Raw genomic sequence first — 18,776 nt, 5'->3', positions numbered from 1 at the left:
AGCACTACTGATCAGAAATGAATTATTTTCTGCTTTAATATTGCCAATATGGTATTCATTTTCTGTGCTGCCAAGTGAGCTATTTTTTCTCTTATCTCCTTATAGTAAAAATAAATCAACAAAAATTACTCTGGGCCCGTATATTTTGTGTGAATTACAAAGCTATTAACAGTAAAATATTAATAATGATATACATACCTAGTCTAATAAAAACTCACTGCTGAGCAATGAGGCCTGTTTCCTCAGACACAGTATTTTACGATTGGCTTAAACAGTTGGCCCTTCAACAACATGGCTTTGAATTACCTGGGTCTACTTATAAGCAAATTGTTTTGAAGCAAAACAACATCTTGGAATGCAAAATCCATGTACACAGTGGGCCAACTTTTCGTTTACACAGATGTGGGACTTCAGTATTGCGCAGGGTTGGGTATATACAAGGGTCCTGAAACCAATCCTCCGTGTATACTGAGGGATGACTGTAATTAAAATTGTGGTGAAGGGTTTATGCCTGTTTTTAAAAAATGCATATCTGATTAGGAACACTGGACTTTTCTAACAGGTCTACCTAACCCGAATAGCAAAGTAATAAAGTATAACCATCACTGGTAGAATAGATTTACTTACCATGCTAAAAATGCTAAAGCATGGCTATTACCAATTCTTACGTATTTGAAAACCACACACCATTCCACTATTTTCTGTGGGTGTTAATTCACCAAAGCAGTTTATTATCAATTAAGAATTAGAAGATCTGAGCTCAAAAAATAACTCTGCCACATGCAAGTCTTGAAAACACTGGGACTCACTTTACCAAGGTGTAAAAGGAGGGGTTAAACTGGATTGGTCTCTAAAGGCTCATCTAACCCAATATTCTGCATTGCAAAGTATACTGGATTCTTTTTTTTTTTTTTTTAAGACAGAGTGTCACTCTTTCACCCAGGCTGGAGTGCAATGGCGTGGTCTCGGCTCACTGCAATCTCTGCTTCCTGGGTTCAAGCAATTCTCCCGCCTCAGCCTCCCAAGTAGCTGGGACCACAGGCGCATGTCACCACACCAGCTAATGTCTGTATTTTTAGTAAAGATAGAGTCTCCCTATGTTAGCCAGGCTGGTCTTGCTCCTGACCTCGTGATCCGCCCGCCTCGGCCTCCCAAAGTTCTGGGATTACAGGCGTGAGCCACCGTGCCCGGCCTGGATTCTTCTTTTTAGATTCATTTGTTGGAGCTACAAATGAAATCATCAAAAGAGAGAGGGATGCTAATAGAAGAGTCTACAGTGATTTACCAATTTTGCTAGTAGATAAGGTTTCACACCCTAAAAACTACAAATATAGATAACCACTACAAAGTTCTTCGTAACATAGAACAATCTAAAAACCACAACTCAATCTTTAGAGCTGAGAATAAATCATGTGAAACCTGTAACATTTTATTTGTTAAAAATGAACAGCTTCAGAATAGATCTAAATGTAACTTTTCCAAAAAACACCAAAAAGTACAGTGTAAAGCACCTCCTCGTTAAATACAAACTTTCATTTGGTGATGCATGGCACCAATGTTTTGCATATACCTTGATGCAAAGAAAAGTTTAAGTTGCATCCTGTTTTTTAAAAAAACCTAAACTTAAGAACTGAACAAGGATTACAACCACATTCCAATAAAGAAAATTTTCCTTCAACAAAGCATATTGTTTTGTTTATATACAATATGTGACCACCAAGAGTTTTAATTTAGTTGTACCAAAGGCAAAACATTATACTTAAAATTAAATTACAGATGCATGAAGAATAAAAGTTTAATATACCAAAGATAATTTGTTATTTAATGCACTCAATGTCAGTATTTGGGGCAATTTTTGAAGTTTTCCCAAAAAATGGCATGAATAGCTCTATACAATAATAGGTAAGAACAGGAAAATGAAAACACCTTTATACCATATTTTCACAAACCATTCTAAAGACAGCAAACTTGAGCTCAGCTGCTTTTCCTTGCTTTAAAATAAGCTACCAGTAATTCTAAATCAGACTAAAATGTACTGTTCCTAGACCAAATACAGGCATTCATCCTTGCAAAAATGTTTTGCAATGAGTTCTTGGCCTATATGAAAAGCATCAAATAGCTAAGGAGAGACTAGAATTTATTTCCAAATTCTGTGACTGACTTCCAATAATCCCTTATCAGTACGAGTACCAGGAAAATATCAGATATTAAAGATCAGATTTAATTCTTTGGTATAAGCATGAAACTGTTACTGATAGCTTTCCATGGCGAGCATAAACCATGAAGCAACTCAAGAAGCATGAGAGACAACAATGAAATCTAGTATACAACGCAGGGCAGGCCAAGAACAATGTCTGCTTTACAGGAAAAGTCAACACTAACAATCTACTCCTGAGAAACTAACACCTATTTAGATGTTTTTAACATAATGGCAAACTAAAATGTCAAGCTTCAAAATGACCAAACTTGTACAGCTGGAAGATTTTGCTGCATTTGGCATTATACCGTAATTTACAGTATACAACATCTGAGGACTCAGTACTATCTTGGCACAGACTAACTTCTCCCACTCCGTCAGAGGTGGCAGGTGGCGGGTCGGTGGGGAGGGCCTTTTCTCCCCATAAATGCCTGAACTTTAATTTATACCATATAAGAAATCAGTGAAAGGTAAACAACAAGGTTAATGTAACTCTATTATAAATTTTGCATTTTTTCTCTGTGACATATACAAGTATATTTTTGTTTTTGGAGCTATAAATTATTTAATTTAGCAATCTTCAAAGCTCATAAATTTCAACTTTTCAAATAAGAAATTTTAACTTCAAATAAGAAGTCTAGGACTTTATGGCTATTAATTTTACTATCAAAATATCCAAGGGACTCCATTCAATGTAATAGTTATAATTATTCTAAATATCATTTGAATAATTCTTTGTGGACGCTAGACTCAAGACTATGCTACATCCAAACAGTACACCTATAACCAGGGTTTTGAAGTGTTTCATCTCAACCACCTGTCCTTCAACTTGCTACTTACTTCCTCTCATGCCTTCATTTATTAAACACAAACTGTCATTTTTTAAAACTGGACCTTCTCCTCCAAGGCCCTATCAGATAACTTTGTGAATACGCATTTACAGTCTCTAAACACCAACATTTTAAACTAAGACTAATACCTAGGGCCACATTTCCTGTTAAAAGCTCAGCACTAAAGCTGTGTAATTCCAGGGGACTTTACACCGTCTGAAAGAGGAAGCACGTTCTGGATGTCCCCCTAAGTCTTCAAACCCACAGCTGGAAATTCTAATACATTGTTCTGTGTCTCTAATGAAGAAAAGGCAATGGCACTGACTACATCAACACTATTAAAGGGCAAGTGACAGCAACAAAGGGACCTACTCATGTTTATGAAGACCAGGATTTACCATGACAAAGTCTAAAACACGGGCAAAGGTGATGAGATCCTGAATACCACTATCATAAAAATAATCAATTTCTATCTTTCTGTCTTCCTTCTGCTGCATGAGGAACCAAAGAAGTCAAACAGATGATTGTTCTGTCTGAGCCAACCATGAAATCTTTAAGAACAGACAGGTATAATCCCTATTATTCTTTCAGGGCATTATTTTATACGTTTTTTTTTTTTTAAAAAAAAAACCTTCAAAAATAAAAATAAGAGTTATTTAGCCTTGTGAATATTTTGAAGTAAAGTTTCTTGAATTTCCGTGATGAACTCTTCAAGCAATTCAACTTCTCAGAGTCATCACTCAAAAGTTCCTTTGACATGGGACCTATCCCACGGTGACAAAGCGGCTTCCCCCTTTGTTGTATGTGAGAGTGGCTCTTTGTTCCTTCAGGATCCCAAACCGCTCATTCAACGTCATCCCTGTCTAGAGAAAAGAAAAAAGCAAAAACAACAACAAAGCAACAATTAACAACTTTACTGAAAGCCATATTTGCTTTGGAACAATAATGTGATCTTATGATTAATTACAAGTAATGACAGCTAAAATTTCCTAAATATTTACATGTATGACCTCATATAAAGCCTACATTATATACTATATAAAACACACATATGCTATAATGCCTAGAAGTCATATACCCAGAGCCCCTATCTGAATTATTTTCAGGCTCTGTAAACACTGCCACCAACTCATGATGTCACTGATAAAAGTAAGAACTCTTCAGACCTGTAAATATTTTATAGCAAATTTTCTTGAATTATGGTGAGTTCAACACAGAAATTCAAATCAAATTCAAATGAAAATCTGTTTTTTTTTTTAACAACAGCATCTACAAACTATACCATTTCTGGAAAACAATAATAGCAACAAAATAAAAATAAGCAAAACAAATTTGGTCAAATTTTTTTTATTTTATTTTTTATTGAGACAGTCTGGCTGTCATCCAGGCTGGAGTGCAGTGGCACAATCTCAGCTCATTGCAACTTCCGCCTCCTGGGTTCAAGCAATTCTCCCACCTCAGCCTCCCGAGTAGCTGGGATTACAGGCACGTGCCACCACGCCCGGCTAATTTTTTTATTTTTAGTGGAGACAGGGTTTTTCCATGTTGACCAGGCTGGTCTCAAACTCCTGACCCCAAGTGATCCACCTGTGTCGGCCTCCCAAAGTGCTGGGATTACAGGCGTGAGCCACCGCACCAGGCCAATTTGGTCAAATTTCTATCCATCCTTTGTATCTTCAATTTCACATTATTTCAAGGATACCAAAAAAAGCATTTGACAAAATTGAATACCCATTCTTGATAAAAATTCTAGCATATCAGGAATAGAAGGGAGCTTCCTCAATCTGACAAAGAGAATCTATAAAAATAAAAAATAAAAAAAAAGAAACTGGGCCAGGCATGGTGGCTCACGCCTGTAATCCCAGCACTTTGGGAGGCCGAGGCAGGCGGATCAAAAGTTCAGGAGTTCGAGACCAGCCTGGCCAATATGGTGAAACCCTGTCTCTACTAAAATACAGTAAAATTAGCCGGGTGTGGTGGCACATGCCTGTAATCCCAGCTACTCAGGAGGCTAAGGCAGGAGAATTGCTTGAACCCAGGAGGCAGAGGTTGCAGTCAGCCAAGATCACGCCACTGCACTCCAGCCTGGGCTACAGAGCAAGACTCCATCTCAAAAAAAAAAAAAATCTATGCCTAATATCATACTAAATGGTGACATATTTAATGCTTTCTCTTCAGGCTTTGGAACAAGGCATGCATACAAGTATACATCTCACCACTTCTACTCAACATTGGACTGGAGGTCCTAGCCTTTGTAACAAAGCAAGAAAAAGAAAAGGTTTAAAGATTGGAAAGGAATTAGGAGAATGAAATGATTGTTTACACAGAAAATCCTAAGCTGGCCAGCCACAGAAGGCAGGCGGTGGCTTGAGCTTAGGAGTTCAAGACCAGCCTGGGCAATGTAGCGAAACCCTATCTGAAACCCTGTCTCTACAAAAAATATAAAAATTAGCCAAGTATGGTGTGTGTGCCTGTATCCCCAGGTGTGGTGTGTGTGCCTGTATCCCCAGGTGTGGTGGTGTGTGTGCCTATATCCCCAGGTGTGGTGGTGTGTGTGCCTGTATCCCCAGGTGTGGTGTGTGTGCCTGCATCCCCAGGTGTGGTGGTGTGTGCCTGTATCTCCAGGTGTAGTGTGTGTACCTGCATCCCCAGGTATGGTGTGTGCCTGCATCCCCAGGTGTGGTGGTGTGTGCCTGTATCCCCAGGTGTGGTGGTGTGTGCCTGTATCTCCAGATGTGGTGTGCCTGCATCCCCAAGTGTGGTGGTGTGTGCCTGTATCTCCAGGTGTGGTGGTGTGTGCCTGTATCTCCAGGTGTGGTGTGTGTGCCTGCATCCCCAGGTGTGGTGGTGTGTGCCTGTATCCCCAGGTGTGGTGGTGTGTGCCTGTATCTCCAGATGTGGTGTGCCTGCATCCCCAAGTGTGGTGGTGTGTGCCTGTATCTCCAGGTGTGGCGCTGTGTGCCTGTATCTCCAGGTGTAGTGTGTGTGCCTGCATCCCCAGGTATGGTGTGTGCCTGCATCCCCAGGTGTGGTGGTGTTTGCCTGTATCCCCAGGTGTGGTGGTATGTGCCTTTATCTCCAGATGTGGTGTGCCTGCATCCCCAAGTGTGGTGGTGTGTGCCTGTATCCCCAGGTGTGGTGTGTGTGCCTGTATCCCCAGGTGTGGTGGTGTGTGTGCCTGAATCCCTGGGTGTGGTGATGTGTGCCTGTATCCCCAGCTACCCAGGAGGCTGAGGTGGGAGGAAGGATCGTTTGAGCCTGGGAGGTCAAAGCTACAGTGAGCTATGATTATGCCACTGCATTCCAGTCCTGGTGACAGAGTGAGACCGTTTCATTAAAAAAGAAAAAAAAAAAGTCCTAAGGAATCCACAAAGTCAATACAAAAGTAAGTGAATTTAGCAAAATTACAGGATACAAGCTTAATATGGTTAATTCAAAATTGTCAATGTGGTTTTGACCTTTTTTTTTTTGAGATGTAGTATTGCTCTGTTGCCCAGGCTGGAGTGAGTGGCACGATCTCAGCTCCCTGCCAACTCTGCCTCCTGGGTTCAAGCAATTCTCCTGCCTCAGCCTCCTTAGTAGCTGGGATTACAGGCATGAGCCACCACACCAGGCTAATTTTTGTATTTTTAGTAGAGACAGGATTTCACCACGTTGGCCAGGCTGGTCTCGAACTCCTGACTTCAGGTGATCTCCCCACCTCGGCCTCCCAAAGTGCTGGGATTACAGGTGTGAGCCACCGCACCTGGTTGGTTTTGACAATTTTGTTATTAACCTTGTATCCTGTAATCTTGCTAGATGGCTATAGTCGAACAGCAGATAACAGTGAGTGTTGGTGAGGATGTAGAGAAATTCAGAACCCTCATAGATGCTGGTGGGAATATTAAGCTGTAGCACAGACTCTTCTAGGAAAAAAGCAGTCCAGCAGTTCCTCAAAAGGTTAGATACAGAGTTACTATAAACCTAGCAATTCTACTCCTAGGTATTTACCAGGGAGAAATGAAAACAGATGCTCACACAAAAACTTCTGCACAAATGCTCAGAGCAGTATTATTCCTAATATCCGAGGACTGAAAACACCCCAAATACCCATCCAGTAATGAAGGAATAAATAAGATGTGGTATATACATATGATGAACACCGTTCAGCAGGAAAACAAAATTAAACACGCATACAATATAGATGAACCTTTAAAACATTATGCTAAGTGAAAGAATTCAGTCACAAATGTACACCGTATGAGCTGATTTATATGAAATGTCAAAATAGGCAAATGGCAGACAAAAGCAGATTAGTGGTTCCCTAGGTTTCGCGGGCAGTTAGGATACCTTGTTTATAATTCACTACTATAATAAATACTTTGTTAATTAAAATATTCTCAGCAAATGACCCAAGAAAATACAGAAAACGTTTTTTTACCTGTTTTCCGACACTGTTTATGTCAAACTGCAGGGGAACACCTTTAGGAACTTTCTTGACGTCACTTTGCTCCCGCTTTGTTAAAAATGAAGGTACAGCAGTACGAGTTAATCGTGGTTTCTGAGTTCTATTAGAAAAATATTAAAATATCAGAGCAGCTTAACAATGAAAAGAAAAATAAATTCACTTGGTACTTAAGACATCTTGTACACATGTTCAAATGTATTAGGGCCATTTTATTTGTGTTCTCAAAAAAAAGTGTCACTGGCTACTCTAGACTAAAATATATAATTGTTCAGAGAATATCTCTTTAAATAGAACTACAAACTTTTCAACAAGTTGGAATGTTTGGTGATTCCTAACTCCTGATCTTCCATTAAAATAAAGCAACCTCTAAAGTCCTAGGTACCCATCCTACATTCTTTTCATTTCAATCATTAAGATGGCTGGAGGGCTAGGCACTGTGGCACGGGCCTATAATCCCGGTACTTTGGGAGGCCAAGGCAGGAGGATCGCTTGAGGCCAGGGGTTAGAGACCAGCCTAAGGAACACAGCAAGACCCCATCTGTACAAAAAAAAAAATTAGCTGGGTGTGGTGGTGCATGCCTATGTTCCCAGCTACTCAGGAGGCTGAGGCAGGAGAATTATTGGAGCCTAGGAGTTCGAGGCAGCAGTGAGCTATGGTGGCACCACTGCACTCTAGCCTGGGCATCAGAGTGAGACGTTATCTCTTAAAAAAATCAAGAGATGGTTGAATAGAACATAAGCTCCATAAATTGACAAAGTTTATAAAGCAATAAATTTAAAGAAAACGTAGGTCTGTATGGTCTGAAAAATAAAGACATCGAAAACATTACAGGGATTAGGAGAAGTACCATGTATACCATCATCTCGTTTATTATTGTACACAAAAATATACATATTGGGTCAGGTGCAGTGGCTCACGCCTGTAACCTTAGCATTCTGGGAGGCCAAGGCAAGAGGACGGCTTAAGTCTGGGAGTTCAAGACCAGTCTGGGCACAAACAAACAAAAAAGCCAGACATGGTGGTGGGCAACTGTCGCTGCAGCTCCTCAGGACTCGGGAGGCTGAGGCAGGAGGATCACTTGAGCTTGGGAGGTCAAGACTGCAATAAGCCATGATCATGGCACTGCACTCCAGCCTGGGTAACAGAGCCAGACCTTGCCTCCAAAAAAAGGGTACATAGAGTATACATGCACATAATTTTTAAAACATAAAAAACACTGTTCCAACGTGGTCATTTAGGGCTGCAGAATCAGGAATCAAGAAAGCTCTCACTTTACTTTACACCATATACTGTTTCCATATTGTATCACAGGTATTACTGTCTTCCTGGTTCATCCTAACTTGGACATCATTCTCTGAGCAGAAGTCCAATACTTTCTTATGATCTCATGTAATGAGAGGTTATAATTTTTGCAAAAAGAAAGAAACAACTTACACTGGGCATTGCACTGCTCCAGGATTGTCAATAGATACAGTCAAAATCCCTCCATTTGTGGTGGAAGTCCGCCATCTAGTTTCAAAAAAAATCCAAAAAATTCATTAAATGTAAGTTGATAAACCCTATGTATATTCAAAATAAAAATGAACATTAAAAGTAGCCATTACTTTTTCTTAGCTTGTAAGAAATAAGTACCTGAACCCCACCACGATATAATAAATCAACATCTTGGGTGCGGAACTGGGCATCTGAATTAATTTATTAAATATTTTTCAGTGTAATAAATGTATACAAATTAAAAAAAATCAAATAGTACAAAAGAACTTCTAATAAAAAGCAACAGTCCCTCACCCCACTATTCTCCTGCTTTCTATTCCTACTCTCCAGAGGCAGCACTTTTAACCTGTTTTTACTGCTTGCTGGTTACTTCCAATTCACTAAACAAGATGCTTACATAGTAAAAAAAAACCTTGCTGCAGCCGGGCACAGTGGCTCACACCTGTAATCCCAGCACTTTGGGAGGCAGAGGCAGGTGGATCATGAGGTCAGGAGTTCAAGACCAGCCTGGCTAAGATAGTGAAACCCCATCTCTACCAAAAAAACAAAAACAAAAAAAAACAAATTTAAGCCGGGCGTGGGGTGTGGTGGTGGGTATCTGTAATCCCAGCTACTCAGGAGGCTGAGGCAGAGAACTGCTTGAACCCGGGAGGGGGAGGTTGCAGTGAACTGAGATTGCGCCACTGTGCTCCAGCCTGGGCAACAGAGCAAGACTCCATCTCAAAAAAAAAAAAAAATTGCTATGATGAATAAAGATTTAGTTCGTCAAACTATCCTCCAGTTTCCTTACCCACCATGAAACATTTTGATGGCTGTATCACTATTTCCAGGCCTTTGTAACTGAAAATACTTAAATCTCTGTTTCTTTCAGTAGAATCTCTTGAAGCCACCCCCAGCTTTATGTGAAAGGATAATAGTGCCTCTATTCCTTCCCTCCACCTCTGCTCCTTTGTTTGTACCTCTCACTTTCTGTCAGCTCTTCCTTTATATTCACATTAGTCAAAATCGGACATTTACATTATATTGTTCTCAAATTAACTATTTTGTGCTTTGTCTAACAGGTTGATTCTCAAAGTTCAAAACAAATAACATTTATATGATCACGATTATGTAAATATTGTTCACTGCAGAAGCAAAAAGGCTACAATTATTATTTCTTTCCCCATGGTTTCTAATGTCATGACCCCTGTGCTAAAGAATACCACCTGTATCAGCTTCACAGTTTCCTAACACTCCAATTGCTAAAAATCATGCCCCACAGTTGGCGCCATATCTGGACCCTGACCATGTTTTACAGCCAGCTCTCTGTATCCACAGGTTCTACGTCCATGTATTCAATCAGTTGCAACCGCAGAATGAAAACAATCCACGGATATGGAGGGCCAATTGTAAGGGACTTGAGTATCCGAGGATTTTAATCTTTTCAGTGGGCCTGCAACCAATTCCCCTGAGACACAGAGACAATCCGCGGATATGGAGGGCCGACTAAAAGGGACTTGAGGATGTGAGGATTTTAATCTCTTCAATGGGCCTGGAACCAATTCCCCTGAGACACAGAGACAATCCGCGGATTGAAAGGGACTTGAGTATGTGACGATTTTAATCTCTTCAATGGGCCTGGAAACAATTCCCTTGAGACACAGAGGGCCAAGTGTATATATTTTATTTTCCAAAAAGTAGTCATAATTTTAAATAGTTTAATCTCAAAACCTAATCACACTGATGGAATTAGTATGTTACAACTCACACTTAGGAGGTGTGATTATAACAGGATAAAATAGATTTTCAAAAGATTTTTTATAGGGCTAAGAAAAAAAGACTGTGAAAAGGAAAACTATTGTTTTTAAAGTTGTACAAATTTTCTAAAAGCTCTACTGAATTTTATTCTATTCATTCCCTAAATAGGTTCATTTATATGAAAGCAGTTATAGCAAAAAAAAAGAAAAAGAAAAAGCTGTTTCATTAAAATGGTATAGCCAATAAAAAATAAAAATAATAAAAATGAAGTAATCTACGTGGCACTAAAACTGTTAAAATATCGACACATGAAAACTCAAAAGGTTTTTGGGGAAAATTAACAAAGGACAAAACAAGATTTATTTATTTTAGCCTCAATGTTTAAAAATTTTTTTGGAGACAGTCTCCATAGCCCGAGCTATGCTGCTCAGGCTGGTGTGCACTGGCGATCGAGCTATGCTGCTCAGGCTGGTGTGCACTGGCGATCGAGCTATGCTGCTCAGGATGGTGTGCACTGGCGATCGAGCTATGCAGCTCAGGATGGTGTGCACTGGTCATCGAGCTATGCTGCTCAGGCTGGTGTGCACTGGCGATCGAGCTATGCTGCTCAGGCTGGTGTGCACTGGTCATCGAGCTATGCTGCTCAGGCTGGTGTGCAGTGGCAATCGAGCTATGCTGCTCAGGCTGGTGTGCAGTGGCATCAAGCTATGCTGCTTAGGCTGGTGTGCAGTGGCATTGAGCTATGCTGCTCAGGCTGGTGTGCAGTGGCGATACACAGGTGAGATTATGGCACTTCACAGCCTTGAACTCTTGGGCTCCATCAATTCTCTTGCTTCAGTCTCCCAACTAGCTGGGATTACAGGTGTGTAGCACCACTATGCCCAGCTTTCAGACTGAATTTTATTTTGGGTTTCAATTAATTTCTTCTGGACTGAGGTACATGATAATTTGGGTAGTTAGTATTCTGGGAGTTTTGAAATAACATCTTAAAAAACAAATGGAAACTTACTGACGAGTTCTCTTTGCTACTACATCGTCTAGCAGTTGTTCTGTATTCAACTGGGCCTGCACCTGAAGGGAAAAAAAAAGCAGTAGGTACCACAGAAAGCAGAGGATTTGAATCCAAAGAGTGATCCTGCTCTGGAACTTCCTAACCCAGTGGGGTGTGTACATGAGTGCAGCGGAGGGGCCCGCGCTATTCTACAACTTCCTAACCCAGTGGGGCATGTGCATGAGTGCAGCGGAGGGGCCCGCGCTATTCTAGAAATTCCTAACCCAGTGGGGCGTGTGCGTGAGTGCAGCGGAGGGGCCCGCGCTATTCTAGAACTTCCTAACCCAGTGGGGCGTGTGCGTGAGTGCAGCGGAGGGGCCCGTGCTATTCTAGAACTTCCTAACCCAGTGGGGCGTGTGCGTGAGTGCAGCGGAGGGGCCCACGCTATTCTGGCAACAGTTCCCTGTTGGAATTCCTACACGAGAACGAGTGGCAAATACAGGTTTATTCCCAAATAACGAGTTAAATTCTTATAAGACATTGCTATTGAGGGTAAGAAAAGATGGGAAATAAAAAACATACAACAGAAAGAACTAATCTACTACCATGTGCCTCACATCCTGAACCCAATGCTGCCTATGACTGAGGCTTACTAAAGGTGGCTGCTCAGGATCCTCTTTGGGAAAAAACAAACAAACAAAAACACTGCCAAAGTTTTTAAATACCTTCAGGCCTCTTCTGAAAAGAAAAGTTGCCTGACGAGTATCTTTCTGATGATTTAATTTATTTCCACTCCTGGTAAAATTAGCTGGAATGTTATTTCTGCAACAAAAACACATAGGCCATGCTAAGCCATTTAACTACTTTCAAACATCTTGAGGAAAAATAAGCAAAAACAGTTAAATTCACAGGCTGCAAACATGAGGTGCAAGAAACAAACAACTCTGAATTATTTCCTTATTAACATGAAGCTACTGAGATTTGATTAACAGATACCTCCCTCCGAAGCATAGCACATAACCACCTGTTAATTTCAAACCACTTTATCTTCCAAATATTCAATCCTCTAATATCCCATATATCTTCTGAAGACATTAATAATCACATTTTTAGTGCTATTTCCTATATTTGGTGAAAACATAACTTTACAATTTATAGGATTAGTACAAAGAAAAACCACACATAGGCCAAACTGAAGACCTAAAATAAACTGAAGACCAAAAATAAAGAGAAAGCTTTGAAAAATAACATCTCCTCCTCCAGCTTTCTCTTCCTTCCTCACTCAGAAACCATTATGTATTAATATAAACCATAGAGGCCAGGCATTATGGCTCACACCTGTAATCCCAGCACTTTGGGAGGTTGAGGTGAGTGGATCACTTGAGGTCAGGAGTTTGAGACCAGCCTGGGTAACATGGTGAAACCCCGTCTCTACTAAAAACACAAAAATTAGCCAGCCTTGGTGGCACACGCCTGTAGTCCCAGCTACTCAGGAGGCTGAAGCATGAGAATTGCTTGAATCAGGGAAGCAGAGGTTGCTGTGGGCCGAGATCACGCCACTGCACTCCAGCCCAGCGACACAGACTTCATCTCAAAAAATATACAAACCACAGAAAAACTTATACTCTTCTATTTCTTGTTCTTTCATGCACAGAACAATGCTCTTAATTATGACTGTCACCAACTCTTTTTTTTAATTTTAAGTTCTGAGACACGTGCTGAACGTGCAAGTTTCTTACGTAGCTATACATGTGCCATGGTGGTTTGCGGCACCTAATTTCTTTTGCTTTCTATAGGAAGTTAGTGAAGTACGAAAAATTAAAATTTCATATTTATCTATGAAATATTCAATCCTCTAACATTCCATGTCTTCAACTGATGTATTGATAAATATGAAACACTATATAAACAAGTGTTTAACAGATTCCCTAGTCTTACCTCCAATCTTTCAGAGATTCAAGTTCAAAATTGCCCTAGCTAACCCAATTAACATGTAAGTCTCACGTAAATGATGGGTTCTTATTTGAGAAGGTCTCCTTTCACAAAAGGTATTATCAAGTGATTCCCAAAAGATGATGGTTAAAACTGCAATTCCAGCCATTCCATTTTTTGTTTTTTTATTTTTATTTTTTTTGAGACAGAGTCTCACTGTCACCCAGGCAGGAGTGCAGTGGCACCATCTTGACTCACTGCAACTTCCGCCTCCCAGGTTTAAGCGATTCTCCTGCCTCAGCCTCCCAAATAGCTGGAACTACAGGCATGCACCACCACGTCCAGCTAATTTTTGTATTTTTAGTAGAGATGGGGTTTCACCATGTTGGCCAGGCTGGTCTCGAACTCCTGGCCTCAGGTGATCCACATGCAGCGGCCTCCCAAAGTGCTGGGATTGCTGGCATGCGCCGGTCACCACATCGGGCTAATTTTTGCATTTTCAGTAGAGATGGGGTTTTGCCACGTAACTCCTGACCTCAGGTGATCCGCCTGCTTTAGCCCCCCAAAGTGCTGGGAATACAGGCATGAGCCACTGTGCCCAGCCACTGCATTTTTTAAAAACCTCATTCCAGGTTTTTTTTGCTGACTTATCTTCCACGAAAGATAAATAAATAATACTTGAAACTGAATAAGGAAACTTCACACCTCATCAACTTCATCTACTTTGTCCTTACAGAGAACAGAATGCCGTAACAACAGATCATAATTTTTCTTTTCTTTCTTTTTCAGAGATGGGGGTCTCACTATGTTGCCCAGGTTAGCCCTGAATCCTGGGCTCATGTGATCCTCCTGCCTCAGCCTCGTAAGTAGCTGGGACCACAGGCACATGCCACTGCACCCAGCTCACAGGCCATAATTTTTGGTTTTTATTATTCAATTTAGTATAAAAATAATGTCAGTTTAACAAGTGTTCATGAAGAATTCTCCCTTTCTAGTTTGATTTTTCCACAAATAACATACACTGTGATTCAGTGTTCTAGTAAGAGCCATCCAGACTGAGTAACAAATTGAGATTTCAGAATTCTCAATTTTGAATAATTCCCACTAAGATGTTAAGAGTTCTACCAGGGCTGGGCACAGGGGCGCATGCCCGTAATCCCAGCACTTTAGGAGGCTGAGGTGGGAGGATCACTTGAGGCCAGGAATTGAGACCAGCCTGGACAACATGGTGAGACCCTGTCTCTATTAAAAAAAAAAAAATTAGCAGGGCATGGTGGCATGTATCTGTGGTCCCAGCTACTCAGGAGGCTGATGTGGGAGGATCGCTTGAGCCCAGGGCAGGCCGAGGCTCCAGGGAGCAGTGATGGCGCCACTGCACTCCAGCCTCAGCAACAGATCGAGAAGCCCTGTCTCAAAAAACAGGGAGAAAAAAAAGAGAGTTCTACTAAAGTGATCAGCTTTTGCAATTTTATTCCATATGTCAAAGAGGTAAAGAAGCAGAGTGATGCTTTTTAAAAAGCTTGTATCGGTTAACTTCATCAGTAAGAATTCATCTAATAAACAAGCTATTACTGGATACATCCATGTGGATGTTCAGATAGACATCCCAAATACCTGTCTTGAAAATGACCAGATAACTAAAAAAATCACTGCAAATCCATTCTTCACACCACTTAATGCAGGAAGTGTTTTTAATGCAAAATAACACATTATTATTTTTGAGCACTTACTTTCTGCTTAGCTGGCTAGGTCTCTTGAGAACTGCTACTGGTTTCCTCTGCCCTTCATTTTGTCTCAGAAGGTTTGCCTTCCTTTTTAACACTGGAAAATATTGTTCTATATTCTATCAGAAGGCAAGAAACTATGTTAATCAAATTGCATTTTTCTATATACTCTACTACAATAAACATTTCAGATGCAGAAAGAACAAGGATTGACAACTGCTTGAATGTGCAGATAAGGGAGACGGAGAAACAAACAACTTGAAACTGTACAGTCTACATGACTGAAAAGATGAAAACCCCACATTATATTTAAAATATGTGAGGTACTCGGGGGACCCACAGGTGATGGGGAATCGCGGCTCTGGAACTCAAGAGAAGAATCAGAGAGCCATAGATATAAATCAGGGAATAATTTCTATAAACATGATTTTTGATACTCTATATTTAAAAAAGCCAAGTTCCAAAACAAATGCATGCCAAAAAAAAGAAAAAGCGGGGAAGTTATGACAGCAAAGACACTGGAGTAGACGTGGTTAGAGGCGAAAAGTATCATAAAAAACAAAAGCACATGAAACATCCTCTTTTTCTTCCTCCACATGCATAAATTAAATCCATCATTAAAGCCTAATTCAGATATCCATATTGTCCATAAAGACTTCTCTAAAGTTCTTGACAAATATGCACCTTATCTTATACTTTATCTGGATTCTTCTATTAAGTATATGAGAAGTACTTTATAAATATCCATTGACTAAATCACATTAAAAATTCTGAATCTGGCCAGGCACCATGGCTTACGCCTTTAATCCCCACACTTTGGGAGGCTGAGGCGGATGGATCATGAGGTCAGGAGTTTGAGACCAGCCTGGCCAGCATGGTGAAACCCCGTCTCTACTAAAAATACAAAAATTAGCCAGGCATGGTGGCACGCACCTGTAGTCCCAGCTACTAGGGAGGCTGAGGCAGAAGAATTGCTTGAAACCAGGAGGCGGAGGTTGCAGTGAGCCGAGATTGCACCACTGCACTCCAGCCTGGGCGACAGAGCTAGACTCTGTCTTGAAAAAACAAAAACAAACAAACAAACAAAAAAACCCTTAATTTTCGGCCAGGCACGGTGGCTCACGCCTGTAATACCAGCACTTTGGGAGGCCAAGGTGGGCAGATCACTTGAGGTCAGGAGTTCAAGACCAGCCTGGCCAACATGAAAATTAGCTGGGAGTGGTGGCACACACCTGTAATCCCAGCTACTCGGGAGGCTGAGGCAGGAGAACTGCTTGAACCTGGGAGGTGGACATTGCAGTGAGCCAAGATCACATCACTGCACTCCAGCCTGGGTAACAGAGCAAGACTCTATATATAAAAAACAAAAACAAACAAACAAAAAACTTACTTATATTTGAGAATGTGGAAATTTAGGTATTCTTTATGCATGGCAATGATTTTAATTTAGATATTAAATTTTTTTATATCAGTCCCAAAGTACTACATAAAAACAAATAAAATTCTCTCTTAAGCTTATTCACAGAAATGTTAGTACAAATAAAGGAAAAGGATATCTAATCCAGGATTAAGCCATCATCCTACCTTGTCACTTAGAGGTGGACGATTCATAGGACTAATTCCTTTTCGAATTCCAGTTGTTTTCCTAGCTGCAAGGCCAGTGATAACTCCATTAGGACGTCTCTTTCCAGGCATGACTCTTCCTCTACGATTCAGACTAGTCTTACCAAAACCTATAGGAGGGCAAAAAGAGAAGAAAATGTCAATTTAACAATTCAATTGGGACGGTCACAGGATATTCTATTTCCCAAGGAAGGGGGAACTTATGAACATTTATTATGTTATTATTTATGTTTTTTAAATTACATAAAATACTTCATTTTAAAAAGGCAATCTGCTGCATTGGGAAGGGTTCTGTGGCTATACCGGACTATAAATAACTAGAGGATTCTCACATGCTGCCTCTGGCCATACTCTTTTGTCATTAGTTTCTCAACAAACAGGACAGTCTGTCGAGTCTTTACCTGTGCATTATGGTAGATACTAACCATATGCGGCTACTGAGTACTTGAAGTTAAGCACTAGTCTGATTCGAGGTATTTCAAGGTAAAATATTTCACTGATGATTTTATATAAATTATATAGTGAAATATTTTAAAGATATTGGGCTACTAAAATATATTCATATGTGCTCAATCTTTATTGAACAGTGCTGATCTAGAGTGGAATCACTATCTCATCTCCAATTTACTTATGACAGCACACTGCAATCTGGCTTCATTTTCAACCCTACTCCATTCAAATTGCTTTTGCTAAAGTTGCCAGTGAGTGCCAACAGACACATTTTAATCTGTAGCATGTGACATTACCAACTTTGGTTTTCCATTACATATCTTACCTATTTAAATACTTTTTTTAGGCTGAGCACAGTGGCTCACACCTGTAATCCCAGCACTTGGGAGGCCGAGGGAAGAAGATCCCTTGAGCTCAGGAGTTTAAGACCAACCTGAGCAACATAGTGAGGCCTCGCCTCTAAAAATTAGTTGGGCATAGTAGCACATGCCTGTAGTCCCAGCTACTCAGGAGGCTGGGGTGAGAGGATTGCTTGAGCCCAGGAGTTCTAGGCTGCAACAGAGTGAGACCCTGTCTCCAAAAAATAAATAGATTAAAAAATAAATAAATATATAAATAAATAAGTAAATACTTTTTTCTAGTTAAAAAAAAAAATAGCAGCCAGGTGCAGTGGCTCACACCTGTAATCCCAGCACTCTGGAAGGCCGAGGCAGGTGGATCACAAGGTCAGGAGATTGAGACCATCCTGGCAAACACAGTGAAACCCCATCTGTACTAAAAATACAAAAAATTAGCCAGGCGTGGTGGCGGGTGCCTGTAGTCCCAGCTACTCGGGAGGCTGAGACAGGAGAATGGCGTGAACTGGGAGGCGGAGCTTGCAGTGAGCCGACATCGTGCAACTGCACTTCAGCCTGGGCGAAGAGCGAGACTCCGTCTCAAAAAAAGTAAATAAATAAAAAATAAATTGGGAGTGTCTCTGAACCTACTCTGGTTCAGGGGCTGCCCGTTAAAAAAAAAAAAGGGTAAATTAAAAAATAGACATGTTCACTGCAGAATTCCTAGAAACACATAAAGTACAAATAAGAAAATAAACATCACCCATCAGCCTACCACCTAGAGATGACCACTGACATTCTGTCTTTCTAGTCTTTCTTTTACTTGTATACATATATTTTAAAAGTTAACATTTTTGATTTTAACTATTTTTAAGCAACTCAAGACTATCATCTGTAGTAATTCTCAATTTTATAGTAGTGCCTCAATTTTATAGTAGAAGGTGAACTGAGTCAATCTTTCGGCAACTACACAACTCTACATACTATTTTGTAGCCCTACACTAATCCTGTACTG

General features: G+C 40.5%; 1 protein-coding gene across 2 annotated transcripts in view; it reads right to left on the bottom strand.

Moving 5' to 3' along the window:
* Positions 1 to 1,408: 1,408 nt before the first annotated feature.
* Positions 1,409 to 18,776, bottom strand: part of FYTTD1 (forty-two-three domain containing 1) — a 35,760-nt gene continuing 18,392 nt past the window's right edge. For both annotated transcript variants that reach the window (XM_003806438.6, XM_055110842.1), the window contains exons 3-9: positions 16,938 to 17,086; positions 15,360 to 15,472; positions 12,423 to 12,519; positions 11,716 to 11,777; positions 8,910 to 8,984; positions 7,448 to 7,574; positions 1,409 to 3,890 (exon numbers count right to left, since the gene is read on the bottom strand). In XM_003806438.6, coding sequence (XP_003806486.1) covers positions 3,792 to 3,890; positions 7,448 to 7,574; positions 8,910 to 8,984; positions 11,716 to 11,777; positions 12,423 to 12,519; positions 15,360 to 15,472; positions 16,938 to 17,086 — 722 coding nt within the window. In that variant the 3' untranslated portion in view covers positions 1,409 to 3,791. The remainder of the gene's footprint in view (positions 3,891 to 7,447; positions 7,575 to 8,909; positions 8,985 to 11,715; positions 11,778 to 12,422; positions 12,520 to 15,359; positions 15,473 to 16,937; positions 17,087 to 18,776) is intronic.

This window comes from Pan paniscus, chromosome 2, assembly GCF_029289425.2.
Source record: "Pan paniscus chromosome 2, NHGRI_mPanPan1-v2.0_pri, whole genome shotgun sequence".
Classification (NCBI taxonomy): domain Eukaryota; kingdom Metazoa; phylum Chordata; class Mammalia; order Primates; family Hominidae; genus Pan; species Pan paniscus.
Note: the sequence above shows the minus strand (reverse complement) of the source record. Positions and strands in the feature narration are given on the sequence as shown.